The following is a 21,588-nucleotide window of genomic DNA, read 5'->3' on the forward strand; positions in this document are numbered from 1 at the left end:
CTGACCACTCCCCCCTTAAGATCACTATGCGCACCAGAGAAAGACGAAGTGGTTCCATGTGGCGCCTTGTGGCCCACTGGATCTCCCATGACGAGATTTCAGGGCAGACTCCACATACATTGAGGGTCTTCCTCTCCTCCCACTGTATGGGACGCATTTAAGGCATTCACTAGAGGACACTATATGTCAGCAATTAAGGCAGTAAAGGTAAATCAACAAGCCAACACGTCGCGGTTGGAGGGGGAGATCGAGGTGGCGGTGGACACTTACGGGTCTGACCCCTCGGTCTCCAACTTCGAACGGCTGCAGTCCACCAGGGGGGATCTCCATCTCCATCTCAGTGAGGTCACACGTTTAGAAATGTTCCACACAAAACAAAGATACTTTGAGCAGGGGGATAGGAATGGTAGACTATTAGCCATGATGTCCCATCACGACACCCCTATGACTCTGATCCCTGGTTTCTCCTGCGGGTGAGCCTATCACATCCCAGGGGGGTGTCCTGAGGGAGTTTCAGTCCTTTTACCAGACACTTTACAGTACCATGCTCCCTCCGGATATGACTCCTGCTGAGATGGCGCCTCTCCTGGACCCACTGGCCCTGGGGTGGCTCTCGGATGAGGAGAGGTCCCATCTGGTCAGGCCTATCACTGCGGAGGAAGTACATGCTATTATCCACACATTGACACCTGGGAAGTCCCCGGGTCCTGATGGTCTACCCGTCGAATTTTATCGGTCTCATGCGGATCTCCTGGCTCCCCTGCTGGCTGACCTGTATACCCACTGTCTGGAGGAGGGAGTGCTCCCACCCTCCATGGCAGATGCGCACATTATTCTAATCCTTAAGCCCAATAAAGATCCCAAACAGTGCGCCTCTTACAGGCCCATAGCACTTCTCAACATTGATTTCAAAATGTTATCTAAGTTGATCACCATTAGGCTCAACCCACTACTGCCCTCTATTATAGACACGGACCAGACTGGATTCATGGCCAATAAATCCACGGATATTAACCTCCGCAAACTATTCACCAACTTGCATGCTGTACATGACAATGTGGGCACTAGAACGATTGCCTCCTTCGACATCGAAAAGGCATTCGATTCGATCGAATGGCCATTTCTCTGGGAAACTCTGCGGAGGATGGGATTTCCGTTGGTTTTTATTACCTGGCTGCAGATTCTATACAAGTCCCCGAGGGCGGCTGTCCGGCTGGGAGGTGACGTCTCCCCCCCCCTTTCCACTTTCCAGGGGTACCAGGCAGGGCTGCCCTCTCTCTCCAGCATTGTTTGCGATTGCTATGGAACCGGTGGCGGAGGCCTTGCGTGTCTCGCCCCACATAAAAGGTCTAAGAATAGCGTGGCTGGAGGAGAGGGTAGCTCTGTACGCAGACGACCTCCTACTATTTCTGAACAACGCGGACCCCTCCCTTAAAGGAGCTTTGCAAGTATTGACTGACTTCTCTAAAATAACAGGTTTACGGGTGAACTGGGCAAAATCCCAATTGCTAGCTATAGACCCTGAAGCCAAAAACCTAGCCCCGCTGGATATCCAACTGAAATGGGTCGACGAACTGGTGTACTTGGGGGTGCGGGTCTTGAGGGACGTGTCCAGCTTTATACCCCTTAATCTTGAGCCGGTGATCCAGGGGGTAAAGACCAAACTAAAGGCCTGGGAGAACCTTCCTCTGTCCTTATTAGGCCGCATTAACTTAGTTAAAATGAAAATTATACCTAAATTTACCTACCTATTCCGTAACTCCCCACAGTGGATTCCTTGCTCTTTTTTTACGAAATTGAACCGACTCTTCTCCTCCTTCCTCTGGGGTCCAAATCCTCCTAGATTTAAACTATTCACACTGATGTGTCCGGTGTCGCAGGGGGGTTTGGCGTTTCCGGACTGCCGGAAATACTTTCTGGCAGCCCAGCTAGTCACAGCAGTTTGGTGGCTGGTGCCAGATGCGTCCAACCCTGCGTCTGTTCTGGAGGCGGCGGTGGTCCGTTCGGTAGAGGCCCTCACACATTTACCCCTTTGTGGTCCCAAGGCTCCGTATGATTTGACCACCCCCATGCGTACGACTCTGAAGGCCTGGGGGGCGGGATTGGGAATTGAGAAGTTCCCACGGACTGCAGTCTCCCCACATGCCCCTCTATGGAACAACCCTACACTGCCACATTTTTTTTCATTACCGGACCCCATAATTTGGGCCAAATGCGTTATTAAACTGTTATCTGACCTCGCCACCGGAACGGCTATACGCCCCTTTAATCATATGGTATCCCATAACGATGTGCCTTCCTCGCATTTATTTCGCTATATGCAACTGTCTCACGCGTTTAAAGCCCAAATAACACCGAATGTCACGCAAATAGTGCAATCTGATCTTGAGAGGGTCATTCATTATGAATGTACCAAGAAACCGACCTTGGTCCTCTACGCGCATCTCCTTAGAGTCTCCTCCCCAGATTTGTCTAAGCTCCATCAGCGATGGACACAGGACGTCCCGGGACTGGACTCAGAGGATTGGGTGGACATGTGGGATTTCCCCTTCAAAATACTGGTCTCCCTTCGAGATCGTCTCATACAATATAAAATTCTACACAGGGCTTATATTACCCCGTATAGGTTGCATAAAATGAAAGCCTCCCTATCAGCGGAGTGCTGGAGGTGTACTGGGGACCCGGGCGATTTTATATACATCTTCTGGTCCTGCCCAGTAATTAAACACTACTGGTCACAAGTACTAGCTGTGATACAAGAGGTGGTAGGAATAGATATAGCCCCATCCCCACAGATATGCCTTTTGGGCTTAGTAGAGGAATTGGCCCCCAGGGTGGCAGAGAGAACTCTGATCGGATTCCTGTTATTCTATGCCAGGAAAATGATCACTCTTTGCTGGAAGAAACGTGCCCCACTGTCCATACTGCTATGGAAATCACATGTCAATAAAGTACTGCCACGCTATAAAGGAACCTACCAAAATAGAGGTTGCCCCAAAAAGTATGATAGAGTGTGGGCCAAATGGCTAGCAGAGGCCTCCACGGCGACCGGAGACTGACTGAGCTTGTACTTGGGTTTTCCTTGTTTTTTTGTTTTTTTTTGCTTTGTTTTTTCTGTCGGTATTAGAATCACTGCTATGGGTTTGCTGGATATACTTTGTTGTCCCTTGGGCCTCGACTGAAGAAGTTAATACTTGGACATTTTAATTGAGCGAGAGCCACTACTGCACTAGATTGTTTGTTTGTTTGTTTGTCCCTTCATGTAAATGTGCTGCAGCTGTATGTTACTAATGATGGACACAGTCTATGGCCAGCTGGTACTGACTCCTGCGTGGGTATAGTCCCAATGCTGTGGCAGGTTTACTGATGTGGTCTGTTTGTATGTTTTATACTCAATAAAAAGATTTAAAAAAAAAAAGAATACAACTAAAAACATGTCAAAAGAAGCCTAAAGCTACACATGCTAACTGGATAAAAGGACGTATTATTCATACGCAGTATTTTATATGTTGGTCTCATATTTGTTCTGACAAAACAAAAATATGTGTTCTTTTAGTCCTGTTTAAAACTGGGAGAGGTTGGAAAAATGTTAGATTGTGGTTTTATGTCCGTACACAAGACTTTTGAAACTGCAAGTCTGTTATGGTCCATTCCACTCAGCTTACCTCTGGCAATCCACACAAGATTAAGCAGTTTGAGTATGATGACAAAGGTAATGCAAAACACTTCATAAACACTTACTTGTCCTGGAGAAGCATTTTCACAAACATTCGTCTCATATTCCATGGCAAATTCAGGAGCATTGTCATTAATATCTAGTATGCTAATAGAAACATAGCCTTTTCCAATTTGTGCTGGGTTTTCTGGAAAATATAATAATGAAAAAATTAAACTGACCATCTGTCTTTTGACAACTTTGCAACAGCATTGTATACACCATTTCTCATGTCTGTTAATATATTTTAGCCATATCACACTGAAAAATTATAATCAAAATAAACACTTTTTTTAAGCAATAAAATCATTATTAAATTAGAAATATTAGTTATAAAAGGATTAACCCAAACATTTATAATCATGAAAAGAGGCATGTGCAACATTTGAAAGACAGTAATTCTGAAACACAAAAAAACAGCTTTAGTCATCTTCTGTATGTAGTATTACAGCAACCAGAAATGATGCAGTTGTCTGACCAGTGCACAAAACTGCAAGTTGTATTTATTGCTTATTACCCCGTTAGTAACTAGGGATGAGCTAATCTGTCTGGGTGTGTGAACAAAGAGTTTTGCAAGTCTTGAAATTCACAAACTTTGCTGTGAACCCTCCTTTAAAGTTTATGGGGGGGGGCAAAGCTTGTTATTCAATGCTGCCTATTTGTAGGGCCAATTTAATGAAGGACATGTGCAAAAATAAATAAATAAAAATACATGAAAAAACAAAAAACAAACATCGTCTTTTCCTACGCAGAAGTGTAAGCTTCCAACAAATGCTGTGAATCAACCCATTTATAGAAAAACATGTGAGTTACCATTTTCTTCAAATTACTGACTCTTGTGTAGAGTTGGACCAAACACATCAGAACGCTCAAACATTGCAAAATTACGGACCTGAACCACATACCATATTAAAGTCTATGAGACCCGAACTTGAAACATCATAAGGGCCCATTTTGATGGCTTATATGCAAATTATTGGCTTTTAAAAGGATATGGGGGGTCGGGATACTGCTCCAGTGTACATGTATCAATGCAAAAATCTTTTTTTAAAAAGATAATTTTTAAAGGAGCAGTGATTTTAAAGATTCTTACAGTGAAACAATAAAAATGAAAAATGCCTTTAAATATAGTGAGTGGGGGGTCACTTAGTCTGCTTGTAAAGTGAAACATCTGTACCATGTATTGAACCTGCTGCAGCAATATGTCACATGTTAGCCTGCAGTTTCCTGCTTGTGTACTCTTACCTCCTTGCTGCAGTGTTTCTCCATGTGATTCCTTTCACATGTGATCGCTTGGCTGTGCTCTCCTATGGGCGTCATCTACTATTCTGTGGACCCTTTTTTCCTTCCCTTTTATCACTTCCTGGCCCGCCTCCTAGTTGTTGTCTATATAAGACATGCTCAGTGTAACCCACATTGCCTGAGCAACGTCTTAGTTCTCTGAGCTCCGGTTTGCATACCTCTTGTCTATACTGTTTCTAATTAACTGTTTACTGGCCTCAGCTTCATTTACCGCCTGTGCTTGTTCACTGCCCGCCCTGATGTCAGCTTGTATTTTGGATTACCTTTTGCTTGCTGCTTGTACTCTGCACACAAGAGTGGTCTCTGCATCCTTGGCTAGGCATACCTGGGGGCTGAGACCTGGTTACAGCTTGCTGAAAAGCCATCACCACCATCAGGGACTCTGGGGAAGAAGCAGGCTGGGGCCTAGACTCTGCACCCTGGGGAACCCTGGGTTGTCTATCTACAACAGCTCACTACCACATACTCCTGACACAAAACTCACATAAATAAAGAAAAAAAAATACATTCAATATTATTTTGCCTGCAAACTTTCTTCATTTTGTAAACAACTGATTGGGGAGCCAGTCTGAATGACGAGGCCACAATTTAGTGTGCTCGGAACAAGATAAGAGGTATTTTGGATACATTCTGGAGTCTCTTTGTCAGACTTTGAATGGAAATAACACATTTTTGCACCACAGCGGGCAAGCCTTATGTGAAGAAGCCAAATTATAGTACACTCATAGATAAAGTCTGGTGTCTCTTTCACAGACTTTACATAGAAGTAACAGGAGCGGAAAAATTGGGCTTTTTATTGTTGGTGGTGCCTTCACATCGTAACCCTATAGAGGTACTCTTGAAAAAAAAAAACGGTTTGTTTTTCTTAACAAGGCATACAAAAACAATGTCCAACAATAACCTCAAAAGAGAAGTTTCGAAATAAGTTTACAAAACAAATTTGTAAATTGCTTTATCCTCTTCTCTCGCTATCTTCTTTCTCATCTTCTACTCCTTGTAAATACAATACATTATTACACCTTATTAGAACTTCTCCAAGATGTCCAGACAATCCCCCATCAATATACCCTTCTGTATTGGCGAGCTGCATGTTCATGTAGCCATCCGCAGAGACCAGTTATGCCATGTATTCCAAACCTCACTTCAGTTTCACCATTACTGGCTTACCAGTAAGGCCATTAAGGAATGGTTTTGAGGTTAGTGGCAAAATTATCTGATCTACAGACCAGTGAAAGAAAAAAAAATCCCTGCAGAATGCTCTGAGAACTTGAGGTAGAGGTACTCTTAATGTAAAAAAATGTAAAGTATATGAACCTGTCAAACAGGTGTAGAAAAGTTGGGCATTGGATGTTGGTGTTGCCTTCCCACCATAACCCCATAGAGTTACATTTGATGAAAGCAAGATTTGGCCTTTCTGCTAACAGTTTAAATTATATGAACCTGTTAAACAGGTGCAGGGAAATTGGGCTTTGGGTTTTGTTGGTGCCTTCACACTGTACCCCTCTAGAGGTACTCTTAATGAAATAAATTTTTGGCCTTGCTGTAAAAAAAAAATATGTATATATATATATATATATATATATATATATATATATATATATATATGCACCGGTCAAACAGAATTGTTCCTTGGGTGTTAATTGTGCCCATGAATCCTATACCAAAAATTACTTCAAGATAAAATCAACACCCACAAAGCTGGGCAGCCTGGACAGTCTTGCAGAGATTCCAGATCCCAAAAACATTTAATCAGTGACATCTGCATCAGGGGCTTGATAGCTGCTGCTAATCCAGGACTGATCATTTTAACAAATGTCAGACGGTTAGCAGAGTCTGTGGACAGCCACATTGTTTAATCGGTCACAAAACCTCTGGTAGCACTGAATGCTTGTTTGGAAAGTATGCTGGATGCAGGGCAGCCCATCAGCTCAATTTCATACTGGGGAAGTTCTGGCCAGTGGTTTATTCTCATGGCCCAGTTACCCAGTGGATCGTCTACTGTAAAACTCTCCACGCCTGTTTTTGCCCCTAGATAATCTTCGCAAATTTGAGGATGAATGAGAATCAGAGTCCTTGGGGTCAATGAAGATTACACTATCTTGTACTGCCTCCTCCCATCCACGTAGCACTCCCAAGGTTTCTGGGAACTGAAAACAATCTCTTAAGGTCTTCCTCTGCTTCAATGCCTCAAATTTGCCAAAGTTAGGTTCCACTTAGTTTGGGGAACATACATGCCAATTTGTTGTGTATCAGTGTTCTCCCCTCTCTGTAGGCTCATGTTACTCTCTTTCTCAACCTCAGAATCAACATCAGAATCAAGTAATTCCTGTATATAGTCAAGAAGCAAGGGGCTGATGCTGTATTAAAGAAAATCAGCTGACTCCTCCATGTGTGATGCTGGGGCTATGGCAGGAATAGCTATAGACAAGGAGGCACAATAAGCCACTCTGGTAGCTGCAGTGGACTGTGCACTAGTCTTAGAATTGGTGAGAGAGGATGAGGAGGATGAGGATGGTATAGTAAGCCACCTCCTCTGCATGCTGTGGCTAGATAGCACGGGCAACATCACTAAACAGAAGAAATTATGCCCTGCCTGAGGACTGACCACATCCAATTTGCCTGTGGACACAGATGCTGCTGGCCCCCTCATAGTTGCATGGGAACCTCTGCCTTTCCTTGTTGGCCTCCAAGACATGATGGGGTGGTTTTATTACCCACAATTATTAGATACTGGGAAATGTGTAATTGGATGCACTTTATTCAATCAAAAGTGGTGTATGTCACACTTTAAATTGAGGATTGGCGCTAACAGAAATGTAAAAACTTAAAAAAAAGGGGGAAACGACAGCGCTGCGTTTAGAAAAACTGTGACTGATGATTTTAAAAAAAGGGCGCGGTCACAGGACAAAATGAAACGAAAACATGCAGCAAAAAAAAAGAAAGTGTGGTATACAGCACTGTATACAGCACTAAATGTTATGTAGTGCTGTGTTAAACACTGCACTACACTTCATTCAGACTACACTACACTGACACTACACTATACTAACACACTATACTCACACTATACTGACACACTATACTGACACTACACTGACACACTACATTATACTCACACTACACTATATTCAAACTATGGCTCTGACTGTGCTCTTGCCAGATTAAGCAAAGCCTCGCACCTGACCAGCGGTCAGGTGCACTGTTTCACCCAATTAGGGAATTGTGGGGCACTCAGCGGGCAAACATCCCATTGAATGCGTCGCAGATTTGGTTGTTCACTGAACAGGTAATGTTTGGGCCAAACTTTTGCTGGGCTTGAACTGTTCGCCTAACTCTACTCTTGTGACTCAGATAACCAGATACAGGCATTCTGGCAGTGATCCAAATGATATCTTGAGGCTCATGAACTTCACAAATTCTGTGGATTTGCCACAAACCTCATCCCTACAGGTAATAGTTCCCAGTTTAGTGGAGGTAACTTTTACAACTTCAATTATTGGTGGCCTTTTCATGAATTGCTGAAATGTATTACTACATATCATAAGGGTTTGTTTACATCAACCACATTTCCTTGCAGGTTCCAGAATTTTGCAACAATTGTGAAATACATTTATAAGCAAACTCTTTCTGCTGTAAAGCACTGCAACACTTTGGGAATGTCCTGGTGATTCCTGCATTTTCATGTTCTGGTCCTAATGAAGACTATTAAAGGAAATCTCTCTATTCTACAAAGAAATGTGCAGAGAAATGCATTTCAATGTGAGCTGTAAAGCAGGCCACACATTATGCAAGTTCCTTTCCTTCCATTATGGGTCCAGGCTGGAATGGACTCACTACAGCCTAAGATTGTACAGTGAAAGCAGAAGTAATGAGTTCATCTGTCTTTTGCTCTGCTTTCTCCTTCTATCGGCATGCTCCATGCCAACACATGAACTGATTGACTTTATGTGCTGCGTCTTCCACTTATGCCCAAAAGCTGCTGTTAAGAGACTAAAAGAGGCCAATACCATGTCTTACTCGGGTACTTGCACAACTTGCATTAAAATACATTCAATGATATATTAATGAATACATTTTTTTTTATATATTTGCTTAGAAGAATTTGTCTTTAAATTGTTTCTCCTACATACACTTGCAGAAGTTGCTTGTATAGGTGCCACATGTATAACCAGAATTAAATTATTTCCCAATTGGTGTTTTGTGTAACTCATGTGGCATATTGAATTATTAACTAAATCTCTGAGAATATCATCTATTTTAATATATTTTCCTACTTCTAGCTGCTGCTTTGTTCTGTTTGCCCAGCGCTCTCATCTGCATCCACAAATATGGTTGCTGTAGTGCTATTTTGCTACTTCACTGCAGCTTTAACTTCCAAAAAAGTAATACATTTATGTCTCATATATTTTTAATATCTTTAGTCTTTGTGTTTAGTCTAAATTACACTATGCACACCAAATAAACTGTTGCAGAAGAGATGAAAACAAATAAGCCACAAAACAGGTTGAGATTTAGACATCAACTACAATTTTAGAAAATGAAAAATGCTTTTTTTTTTTTTTTAGAAAATTGCAATGTCTATAGTTATGCCAGATCAATTGAAAGTAGTTGAAAATAAAACCAGGAGAATAACAAAATGGAAACAAAATTCTAACCAGTGCGATATAGTTCAAATTTGATCATGTGTAAAATCAATAGGAATGCATTCTGTTTACAACAGGCTATCAGACACTTTAAGTAGAGGCAGTGGATGTGCGGGAAATCTCTCAGTTTGTTTTAACAACTTGCAGCAGACCTGTCATAGAGAAAATAGGATTTACACATTTTATCCCTTGAAGCTGGTTCTGAGAAATTGAAGTGATATGGGTCACAGAGAAGCTTTCTAAAGGAGAGGATGTTCCTTATTAGTCATTTTTTTGTTTTTGAAGAATTGCATAAAATAGTTATACTCTGCTGAAATCTATGAGTTAAGACTGATAACAAGCAGTGCTAAATGTGTTTTACTATTATATGTGCATGCATAAGCTTACAATTCTAAGAGGATAGCTAAATTCAAAGTTATCCTGTTGCTGTATAAAAGTAACTGAAGCAAGACATACCTGTAAACACACACATTTCCATGAGTCTATTAAACAAAAAACATGTTGACTACTGAGACCATAAATTCTGCCCTTTTCTTCACATGTTTGGAGCCCACAGGTAAATATTATATATATAAAAAAACACAAAATCTCTGAAAAGCTGATCTTGCCTATTTTAAGAGCTGCCAGAAAAGCCATACCCATGCAGTCCCTATCCAAACCAACTCCATATCACTCCCTGTTATTGAATATCATTGCAGACAAGAGCATCTTACAGCTCTATTGAGCAATACTTTAACACAGTTTAATAAAATTTGAGATACATGGATCATTCCGAGTTTGGTCTGCCCTCCCTTTCACTGGTCCTAGGATAATTGTGCTTCCTTATCTTTTCTTTTTCCCTTTATAATGGCATACTAACCTTGCCAATTACCTCTGATGTGCAGTTCATGTTTCATATGATTCACTTTTGCTCCTGTACATTTTGACTCGCAGTGACCCAGACTTGGCTGGTTCCACCCCAGCTCACACATTTTCACTTACCTGATGACAATCTGTTTCTGTGTTACTGCATAAGATTACTTTTTTATTCTTTCCTTATGGCTACACTGTTTAATGTGGCTGTAAGTAATTTGCTCTCATGCACACCGGTTTCTTGTACACACTTGACAGGAGAAAATCAGCGTTATAAACTCACCTAAGCTGCATTTGTTCAAACTAGCTTATGTGAGTTTAGCAGAGTTTAGCAGTGTTTGGAGTTTGGACATTTATTTATTTCATTAGTCAGAATTTTAATTTGTTCTGACCATTGAAATAAACTAATTTTAAAGTGCAAAATGCACCTAGCTTTTAGAAGTGTTTAACAGCCGTTGCATGCATTTAACAGCTTTCGTCATTTTTTGTGGTCATAATACCCTCTCCTGAGCATGATTTTAAGGCATTCAGAAATCATCCCCTGAACTGCTTGGCTAAAAAACTGCTAAAGACGCCCATGTGTGCATGGACACATAGAATAACATTAGGAAAGTTTAAGGGCAGAAAAAACATGAGTTTAACAGCAGCAGTGTGCATAAGGCCTTATGCATTCCAGTAACTTTTGTTTTTTTAATTTAATGAACATTATCTCTTTTTAACTTTGAAAAAAAAAAACAATAAAAAAAAACACTCTAACACCATACATACTATGAAACCTGATAAGCAGCAATATAGTGATTAGAGTGTCCAAAAAGGATAAATTCCTTGGAAAATATCTTTATTATATGCTGTACATACAGTAGCAACCTCCATGTCATTACAAGAGTCCTCTGGGATGTGGATCTAGCACCCTCCGAGGATAAGATTCTAAACAACTTGTTGGTTTGCTTTGTAATCAGAGAAGCTGAGATTGATTGCCCAGGTCTGTGGTGCATAGCTCAACAGCCTGGGGGTTTGATTGTTATCTCTGCCTCTGTGAAGAATCTTCCAGAGTTTAGGGTGGGAAATTATAATGCCTAGGCTGAATATTTGCCATTCTCTGGCTAATCCATGTGGTAGTGTCTCCAGTAGGTGATCAGAGAGGTAGCAAATTTTCTGGAGCCCTAGTCAGATGGTTTGCCCCTGGAGCACTAATGGATTGGCTGCTAGACTTCTCCCCTGTGGATAGGGCCTATGAACTTTCTCTTGGATCTGTGAGTTGAGTCTAATCCCTGTGCCACAGTCTATTCATGGTCCTTAACTGTGGATGTGTGGACTGTTTCAGTCTGCATATTTGTGCTACCAATTTCTCTTATGTTTCCTAGCTGTAAGGAATCTGACTGTCTCAGTCCATCATTGTCTGTGTTGAACTTTGTCTCATGGTCTCCAGCTGTGAGTGAACTTTTACTGAGTTTACTGCTGCTTTGAAAGAGAGTTGTTCTCTGCAGAATTGTGCTTAAGCATTTTGGAGTATCCCATTCCCTATTGTCCTCTTCCTGTTACAAGTTTCTTGAGCAATGAATAATAAAAAAGACATCCCTTAGACTGTTTAGAGAGCCAAAGTGAATGGACTTTTGCTGTGTGACTGGCTGCCTCGGGACTGTTTTGGGAAATAATCTATTAAATATACTGTAGCCCCTTAGGGGGTAGTACTACAAGCAGGGTCAGCAGGAGGACCTGCAGGGGACCCAAGAGATTAAACGTTGGTTTGCCTGCAGACTTTAACAAAAAGGGAGTATGTATCTTATACTTTTAAAAATATGTCTGTTTAAGTGATATAAAACATGTAATTAATTAATAAACTTTGTTGGTGAGTATTTGAAGCTGAAGGTTATTCTACTTTTTTTTTAGCCTTCTCTGACTGATTTTCTCCTTCATCAATATGTTAAGAAAGTGGAACTATTGCAAACCATACCGTCCTTTACAGCCAAGGAAGCTGCCATCTTAGCCTCTGTGTGATCTGCAGTTGTCATTGCTCTGCACATATGATCAGTTATGGCATCAGTCATTTGATGGCTTGACAGTCTGAATGGAAATGCTTCGCAAAGCCCCCCCCCCATCACTTGTAAGAAGCTTTTACGCTTAGACTTGTTTTTTCTTACCACTCACGGCGGTATCTTATTTCCAAGGTTTCTTTTTTCTTTTTGCACCATGATTAAATTAGTGGTGACACCCACTCACATTAAAGGGTAAGGGCACCTTTAATAGTGAGTGGATTCCTCCAACCATCCAATATAATTTTTTGAAAAATATTATTATTATTATTGAAAAAAATAATAATCTTGGGCCTCTAGGCTCTCTTGGGCCTCTAGGCTTCTCTATTCAATGCACACAGATCACTGTTGATGGGGGAAGTCCAGAGGCTACTGTATATGAAAACATCACAGCACCATGCATCAATATTCCTCTCAAAGTCCTCAGACCACAAAAAGCAGTGTGGTGGGAAGAATTATACAAATATCAACATGTCTTTATGGGTGGGCATCAGTGTTCCTAGGCAGAATGCATTTGCATGTCGACTGCCCTAAGTAACTCCCACATGTAATGCTGAAACAAACTAAATGCCAAATAATGAAACAGTAAGTGGTGGCAGAAATAGACTAGATGCTAGATATCCATCAGCAAGGAAATGAAGCAAGCTCTACCTGAGTTTCTGCCACTTCTAAGGTACCCTGTGAGAAGCCTATGCCAGAGTAAGCAATTTCAGTACAACAAAGGAGTCTTTACAAATGTGCTAATCTCAAGGTAAAGCTGGAGTTTATCCATAACGTTAGAAATATTCACTTACGGCTCTCGATTGCTAGTACAGTGATGTTATGAACAGCATTGGTCTCTCTGTCCAAAGGTTTTGCTATTGTAATAACTCCACTGTTGGCATCAATGTTGAAATATCTCTCCAAATCTGTATTACGATCAATTGAATACCTGTAAAGGAAGATGTAATGTTTTCTTTAGATATTGGAAGTCATTTACTGTTAATATACAGTGGAGATTAAATTGTGTAGACATCTCAGTAAACAAATATTATGTAACAGCCCTGCTTACTTCACAAGTGGCTACCTAGAGTATTTCTTTCTTGGCAATTGTTCACTGAAAAGATTGATGATTGATGGGTATAATGTAAGCTTCAGCTTTCCTCAAATACCTTGCCACAGTGGAGAACAGCTGAAGCAGTGAATTGCTTTTATGATTACAAGTCAGGAGTTTTAGGTTCTGAACTCCCACAGATTATATCTGTAAGTTCATACATCTGTCATGCCTTGTGTCAATAATGCAAGTTGTTTTTTGGCCAAGTGATCAGATCAGAGGTGCTTTCAAATCATGATCAGAAAGAGAATGTATAGTGGATTTGTAAATTTCAGCATTCTTTATATATTATTTTTTAACCTCCCTGGCGGTATGATTCTGTCTGGAATTACGTACCAAAAGCGGTACAATTATTTTGCAAGGAAATTTGGAGTTTTATACTGTAGGCCTGTAATTTTTAGAAATAACTCACTTAAATCCGACCAAACAAGAGTCTTGTAGGCATCCCGGGTATGATTTTTTTTTTAAAACAAAATTATAAATTATAATATAATAAATAATTATAAATAATTATAACAAATAATAATATAATTATAATAAAAATTATTCAATAATGTAATCAACTCAAAATCACTGAAATTTGCTCAGTTGCAGAATTGTCGCTGTCATTATTTTATTTTTTTTATAACGAATTTCCCCACAAATCGCTATCGCACAATTCTGCAAGTGATTATAATTTATTATCGCTGTTTTCTAGCTGATCTAAAACCATTTTTGACATAAAGGGACACTTTTGGACAATCTACAGTTTTTAGGCAGAAAGAACATTTTTTATTATATAAAAGTACATGTAGGGCACTGGGCAGACCACTAGGGACAAGGGGGTGTGTATTTTTTCCCATACAGTACTGTAATCTATAAGATTACAGTATACTGTATGTAAAGTGTTTGTTTACTTTTTTGATTTTGGCGCCGTTCTCCGCTCCCGTGCGTCATAACGTCGCAGGGAACAGAGATCGGCGGCACACGGGGACACTGTGAATCGAGCGAGGAGGTCCTGCTCGCTCACACAGCGGGGTGGCATCGCTGGATCCAGGGACAAGGTAAGTAACTTGCCTGTGGATCCAGCGAGAAGGTAAGCCGCGCCGCTGCACACTCTGCACGTCCACCCCGAGCGTGACTCGGGGATACCGATCCTAACATGAAAAACCAACCCCGAGTCACGCTCGGGTTTACCGCCAAGGGGGTTAATACCAAAACATTAAAAACCTATTTTCCCTTTTTATAAGTTAAGTCAATATGAAAAATGTCATATAAATATGGTCATAGTTGTGTGTAGCCTATTTCATTAGGGTGTAGACCCCAATCTCAAACCCACACATGCCTCAGCTGCACTGGATAGTGAATGAATGGGAAGTGCTCTGTGCTGAGCGGATTCAGTTATGTTTCAAATACAGTGAGTGAGTAAGTGTGTTCACTGTGTTCATTTAGAACAGGAAGGGGCTTGTCAAAGACAAATTGACTAGCCTTTCTCCCTGCTCTTCATCCTGAAACATCTCCAGCAGCACCCGGGGGAGAGGAGAGAAGTCAGCAGCACTGCAGGTGGCAACATGGGGAAAGCCCATGCAGTAGAGGGAATCGGCACCACACATAGTGATTAGGCAGGCACACCTGGCACACCCCCCTGTACACACCTATAAATATGGTGTGTCTCCTTCTGAGCCTGTACATGCTGTATATCACTGGTCTCCTTTTAATGTATAGCTATGTATTTCTGTCAGCTTTGCTGAAAGAAGCCCACTGTTTACTAAACTGAATAGCTCGAGTTGAAATTTACACCCGAGTGAATGAGCTATTACAGCAGTGATTTATTTGTCCCTTATCAGATAGCTTAGGCAACAAGCTTTGGAACCAAGGCCCAGCCCCAAACATGACCTAGACAGTACTTTTACACATACTCAACTTCTCTAATTTTCTAAAAAAAACATCTTCAAAAGAGACCCTGGCATTCTATGCAGATGTTAATAAATAGAGCTTTGCATTGGAGTGAGGTTGCTCTAAGGATAAGTAGATTTTAAAATAGGCCACATTTTCCTTCATTCTACAGATTTCTGCCTTCCTAATTTTACATATATGGATTGTTTTTATTACTATGCCATATAATATTACATTATGCTACAGTGTGCTTGTTCATGCGTGTTAGTTACATTTCAGCTGCACAAACGCTGCCTATGAACATATGTGATTATAAATGCAATCTACCATGTCCACAGGGATGGAAAAGAATAAGCAAACAGCTGGAGAGCTACCTCAAATGAATATTTTGCATCTTCAATTTCCCTACTAATTGCTTTGTTCATTATACTGTCAAGTTTTGCACTGTGTCACATAGTTAAAACAAAAGATAATATATGGCGATTTCACACTGTGTGGAAGGTTTACACAGTTGCTGCCTTTCTCAATTTCACATGTCAATGTGTCTGCCATTTTGTATGAAGATGCAAGTGTTCCACAATGAGAAATAATTTAATTTTCTCCATGAGCACATGATCAATGAGGCAAAAATTAGAGTTTTTAATGTGGAACTTGGGTTGTGACCTAAATGTAAAAGCATGAGCAATGACTACAATTAAACTGACTACAAAAGACAGATTTTTTACATTTCCGTTTTATCACATTTTTAATAGATTGAATACCATATCTTACAACAGTTTATTACATACGATTCCCTATCTCTCTGTAATTAAATCAAGATATAAGAAATAATTTGCTCAGGCTTGTCACAGGAACTGTAGAGGACACATTAAGAAAAGGTGGTTTATATGGGCTACATGCTTTTCAGTAAATATTAGACATGTGCATTCATTTTCGTCCGAATGCATTTTTGTCCGCAATTCAGGTATTTTCGTTATCGTTTTAACAAACGATAACAAAAGTGCACAAAACGAAAACCTAGAGATCCTTAATAAAAAAATGCTTTTTTTCATTTTCGTTGCGAATATAACAATTCGATATAGATAGGAGATTCGACATGACGCTGACTGAATATCAGCAATTTGTCTATCGAACCTGATATTCTACTACACACACATACGGTACTTTTTCGACATTATAGAGAAAAGAAAAGATTCGACATTATAGAGAAAAGATTCGACAAAGCATCGAAAATCGCCAAATCTGTCATTGAAGGCTTATGGTGTATATCGAAAGTGCTAAGCAGATTTGACGGAGAAGATATACTGCACTTGTACATTTTTAATGCTCCGCCCGTAGGCTATAGAAAAATTCTAATGCTGGTTGACTAGTAATAATAAATAATAATAATATAATTATTTATTATTATTATTACTAGTCATACAACGTTAGAATTCTTGTAGGCGGAATATTCGACCGGAAATATACGATTCGACAAAAAATTTCGATGTTCCGTTGAATATTCTTTGACCATTCGACACTGAAACCAAGTATATTTGGATTTTCGGACGAAAGCTATTCCCAACGAAAAACGAAATAAATCAAAAGGATTTTCGGGAGTAACTAAATAAATGTATTTTTCTGACGAAAACGAAATTACGAAACAAAATATTTCAGTTTGCACATGTCTAGTAAATATCATGTTTGCAGATATTAATGGTGGCTTAATTTTCATAAGTTCTTTAATAACTGAAAATCATATTGAATAATGATTAATGGTCATACAACCTCTTTACCTTCTGCCATAAGCTTTACTGGTTCAGGACTTAAAAGACAATAATAAATAAATATAATTCACTTGTGAATCATGATTGGTGGGTGCAATGATAATGATCATTCTGTTTTATTCTTTTTATATTTATAATTATGTTTAATTAGTATGTAGCACCGTGTCCCTGTGAGATCTGACATTTCATTCTACCGTATGTCCCCACGTGTAGTAGAATGACAATAAAGCTTGACTTGACTTGATACTTGTTATCTAATGCATAATATAAACGTGTGTAAAACACATTAGTGAAATACATTAGTGGACTTTCAATAAATACTGCATGAAATAATTCAGTAAGCATAAAGTGCAGTAATAAGGCCTCATACACACTGAGTGTTTGCTCAGTGCCGGTTCACACATATGCAATGCCGGAACCAGCGCAATTCCAGTGCCCGTTTCCTCATCGCATAGAACTTGCAGGCAGTTCACACTGCCCTATGTTATCCACTGCATGTGGCAATAGAAAGTCAATGACATCCCCAAATTGGTTCGCATATTGCAGTGCGAACTGTGAATTCGGACAGGAATCGGATTACATGCAATCCGATTGTTGTGTAGACAAAAAAAAGGGTCCTGCACAGATTTGGTCCGAATGCTATGCAAATTCAGACATACAATCTGTATGGTGAAATTTGCATCGCACAGACATGCATATTCCTAAGTAAACAGGGATCAGGAAACACATTATTTTTTTAAATAGATTTTACAGTGATAGTTGTATCGAAAGTAACCATATACATAGCATTGAAAGTGTGTTACAAAACCAAGGGGTTGCGTGGATGGGTCCCTGGTATGGGATAACAGCATATATGAGGTAACATCTCTTATAACAGTTACACACATATAAAAGGGGAGGTTACTGGATGGATATATTAAGAAAGGGTCCTTGGGGTTACTGGGAGCAAAAAACAAAGAATCCCAGAAAAAAGGGGGAATGTGTGAGGGGGAAGGTGGGGGTGAAAACACCAAGTTCTTACTGTGGAGGTAGCAAGGAGGTAGACAATGGAGTTGTGTCTGAGGTACAAAGGGTAAAGTTCTTGGTTGATTTGTTGGTAGGAGAGATTGAGGTCGGTGGTTGGGAGGTGTTCTTGATGGATGCTTTGTGTCCTGTTAGGAGTTGGGTTTCATCGGTAGTGAGTCTTTCAGTAGGAGAGAGTGGTTTTACTAGGTGTGTTGAGAGAGGCCCAAAGTATGAGAATGTGAAATGTTCGAAGTTCGCCAGGTCAGCCGGAATGGGTGTTGAGACCATAAAGGCTTTCCACCTGCAGTAGAAACATGCTTTCGGTAGAAAGTCAGTGGTCCAGTTTTTTAAGATGGATCTACTGGCAAGTAGGAGACAGATCAGAGACCAGCCTTTATAAGGAGGGGTCAATGTTGGGGAGAGGGTAGTAGCTGAGGGTCCCAATGGCCGAAGATGAGGAGCAGTGGGTCTTTGGGAAGTTTCAGCAGGGTTACCTTGAAAATGTAGGAGAGGACTTGATCCCAGAAAACAGAGATGTAGGAGCACGTCCAGAAATGGTGTGTCAGAGAAGGCCTGGGGTGATGGCACAGAGGGCAGATGGGGTGGTTAGGTCTTGTTTGTTTGAGAGAAAGGGTATATGGGCCCGCTGGATGATTTTCAGTTGGGTTTCCCTCCAAGTTTCGTTGGGGATCAATTTTGGACGGCATTAAAGTGGATGTAAACCCAATTTTTTTTTATTTGTTGATGTCACAATGTAGAGAATAAAATTTCCTATCATCTGTGCCCAGTCTTGCCACACAGAGTTAATCCAGCGCTGAGCAATCCTCTTTTTATTGTTCAGTGAAATAAAACAGACTTCCAGATAAAGACCAAAGTCCTTGCGTGATAGGTTATTTACATATCTTGTGCACTAGCTTGCAGACATGCACAGCTTCTTGTCTATGTATATTCTGATGGCTGTTTACACTGAACTGTGGATCACCCCATATTTTGAAAACATTTTATCAAAACACAGGAAAGACAGCCAATCCTGGGAGAGCTGGACGGGAGAGGAGAGGAGGAGAGGGGAGGGGGATGTAAATTGTGCACTTTACAGAAGCTGTGCATGTCTGCAAGCTAGTGCACAATATATGTAAATAACCTGTCACTCAAGCAAGGACTTTGGTCTTTATCTGGAAGTCTGTTTTATTTCACTGAACAATAAAAAGAGGATTGCTCAGCGCTGGATTAACTCTGTGTGGCAAGACTGGGCACAGATGATAGGAAATCGTATTCTCTACATTGTGACATAAAAATTTTTTTTTTGGGGGTTTACATCCACTTTAAGTCCTTGTAAGATTTTTTGGACCAGTTCAGTTTCAGGAAAGTCCTTGGCCCAGTTGGCCACTGATGATTAAGCAAGAGGGGTGGTTTTTAGTAGAAGAGGTTGGTAAATGTCCGATATTTTGTATAAACCTTCCAAAAGAAGGTTTTCCACTATAGATGGTTTAAACCTTTTGTTATCGTCTCTGCAAGCATTTTTCAGAATGCTGACGCATTGCCCATAATGGAAGGCGTGCGATTGGGGAAGAGAGAATTTGTTGGCTATGGTTTGGAATTTAAGAAGGCGACCAGTCTCTGAGTCACATAGAGATGAGAATTTTGTGAGGCCTTTCCGTTGCCAGGTGGCAAAGGGTTAATGTTCCAGACCCAGAGGGAAGCTTGGGTTTCCTTGTATAGGAAGGTGGCTGGATATGAAGGGAAAGAGTTTGAGGCTTTTTCTGACTTCTCTCCAAGCTATGGCTGTGTCCCGCAGTAGGAGATTGTGTTGAAGCAGAGGTGGGACAGATTTCCACTTGTGGTGAAGGAGGGCAAGCAAGGAGTATGGGTGTGCCATAGAAGTTTCCAAGGCATAATTGGAGTAGCTGGATTTTTGGACTATCCAGTCCAGACCTGTCCTCAAAAAACAGGCTAAGTTATAAGTTCTAACATTTGGGAGACTGATACCCCCATTCGCGTCTGGGAAGATATAGCTTTGGGAAGGCAATTGTCATGGATAAGCAATAATGTCTGGCAGCTTACCTTCTCCTCCATGTGTTCATTAGAGGCCTGACTCTCTTATCTGGCTGCCTTTTATCATCTCTCCTCCCTGTATGGCTCCAAGCCAGGCCATCCCAAGAACTCTATATTAACTAGTGCACTGCAGGTCTGTTTTGCTGTTCAACGTGTGTTAGCTTTGTGTTCCTGCTTGCCGTGTGCTACGTTAATATCTCTGTGTACCGACTTTGGCTTGTCTACGACTACTCCTGTTTGCCTGTGACCTTGACCCTTGGCCTGTCCCTTGGTTAATCCACGTCTGCTTGTTGCCTGGACCTCGACTTACCCTCCACTATCACTTGTGTCCTGTGTGCTGCTTCCCCTCTCTCCCTATAATGCACGACCTATGGGACCCCAGGGGCCACGACCTGGATCAAGCTGCAGCAAAGGCCATCCTCACCACTAGAGGCTCTGGTGAACACCAAGCTGGGTCTTAGGCCCTGTACACACGATCAGAAGTTCAGTTCAGCTCAGTTTCATCGGTCCAAACCGACCGTGTGGGCCCCATCGGTCAGTTATCCTTCGGTCCAAACATTTAGAACTTGCTTTAAAATTCAACCGATGGACGCCTAACTGATAGGTCAAAACTAGGGCTGTGGAAATGAACTATTAATTCATTGATTAATCTTTAATTTTTTGGATCGATCAAAATTCTTTTGATTGTTACTTACCTCTCCGCCATCTTCAGGGAGTTCCGTCTGAGATCCGTTGATGTCATGGACACCGGCGGGGCTTCCTGTGTCCATCTGAAGGTCTCCTTTGCTGTGTCTTCATATCTGCATGCCGGCCGCACCTTACTTTCTGCCACACGCAAGGGCTGTTACACTTCCCTCTATCACTTCCCTCTATTAACCTGGGATTCTACAGCCATCCACTGGGAGTTGTGATCGTTCCCTTCATGGGACATCTACATGCCGACGGACTGATGTTAACCCCTCCTCATCTGGATTCAGCAGCAGTATCATTGTACACATTTTATACCAGTATCATACTTAGCTACATGTTTTCATGACTGCTTATGCTACCGTTTGGTATTACTCGCACCATTTTTACAGTTTATGTAGCTACATCGATTTTATCTCCAGTGCAATATTTATTTTGTTACCTACTTGAAGACTATACAAGTTGTAATGCTATTCCCATTGAGCGCTGCCTGTGTGTTCTTTGTATCCTGCTATGCATTTTTCCAGTGGTTGGTAGCTGCACTGGGAATCAGCCTGCAAGGAGA

General features: G+C 40.9%; 1 protein-coding gene across 1 annotated transcript in view; it reads right to left on the reverse strand.

The window, feature by feature from the left end:
* The window catches only part of CDH7 (cadherin 7), a 280,342-nt gene that overhangs the window by 27,156 nt on the left and 231,598 nt on the right, over positions 1-21,588 (reverse strand). The window contains exons 8-9 of the mRNA XM_040353910.1: positions 13,340-13,476; positions 3,742-3,863 (exon numbers count right to left, since the gene is read on the reverse strand). Of these exons, the coding sequence (XP_040209844.1) occupies positions 3,742-3,863; positions 13,340-13,476 (259 nt within the window). The remainder of the gene's footprint in view (positions 1-3,741; positions 3,864-13,339; positions 13,477-21,588) is intronic.

The sequence above is a fragment of the Rana temporaria genome, chromosome 5, assembly GCF_905171775.1.
Source record: "Rana temporaria chromosome 5, aRanTem1.1, whole genome shotgun sequence".
In the NCBI taxonomy this organism is placed as follows: Eukaryota; Metazoa; Chordata; class Amphibia; order Anura; family Ranidae; genus Rana; species Rana temporaria.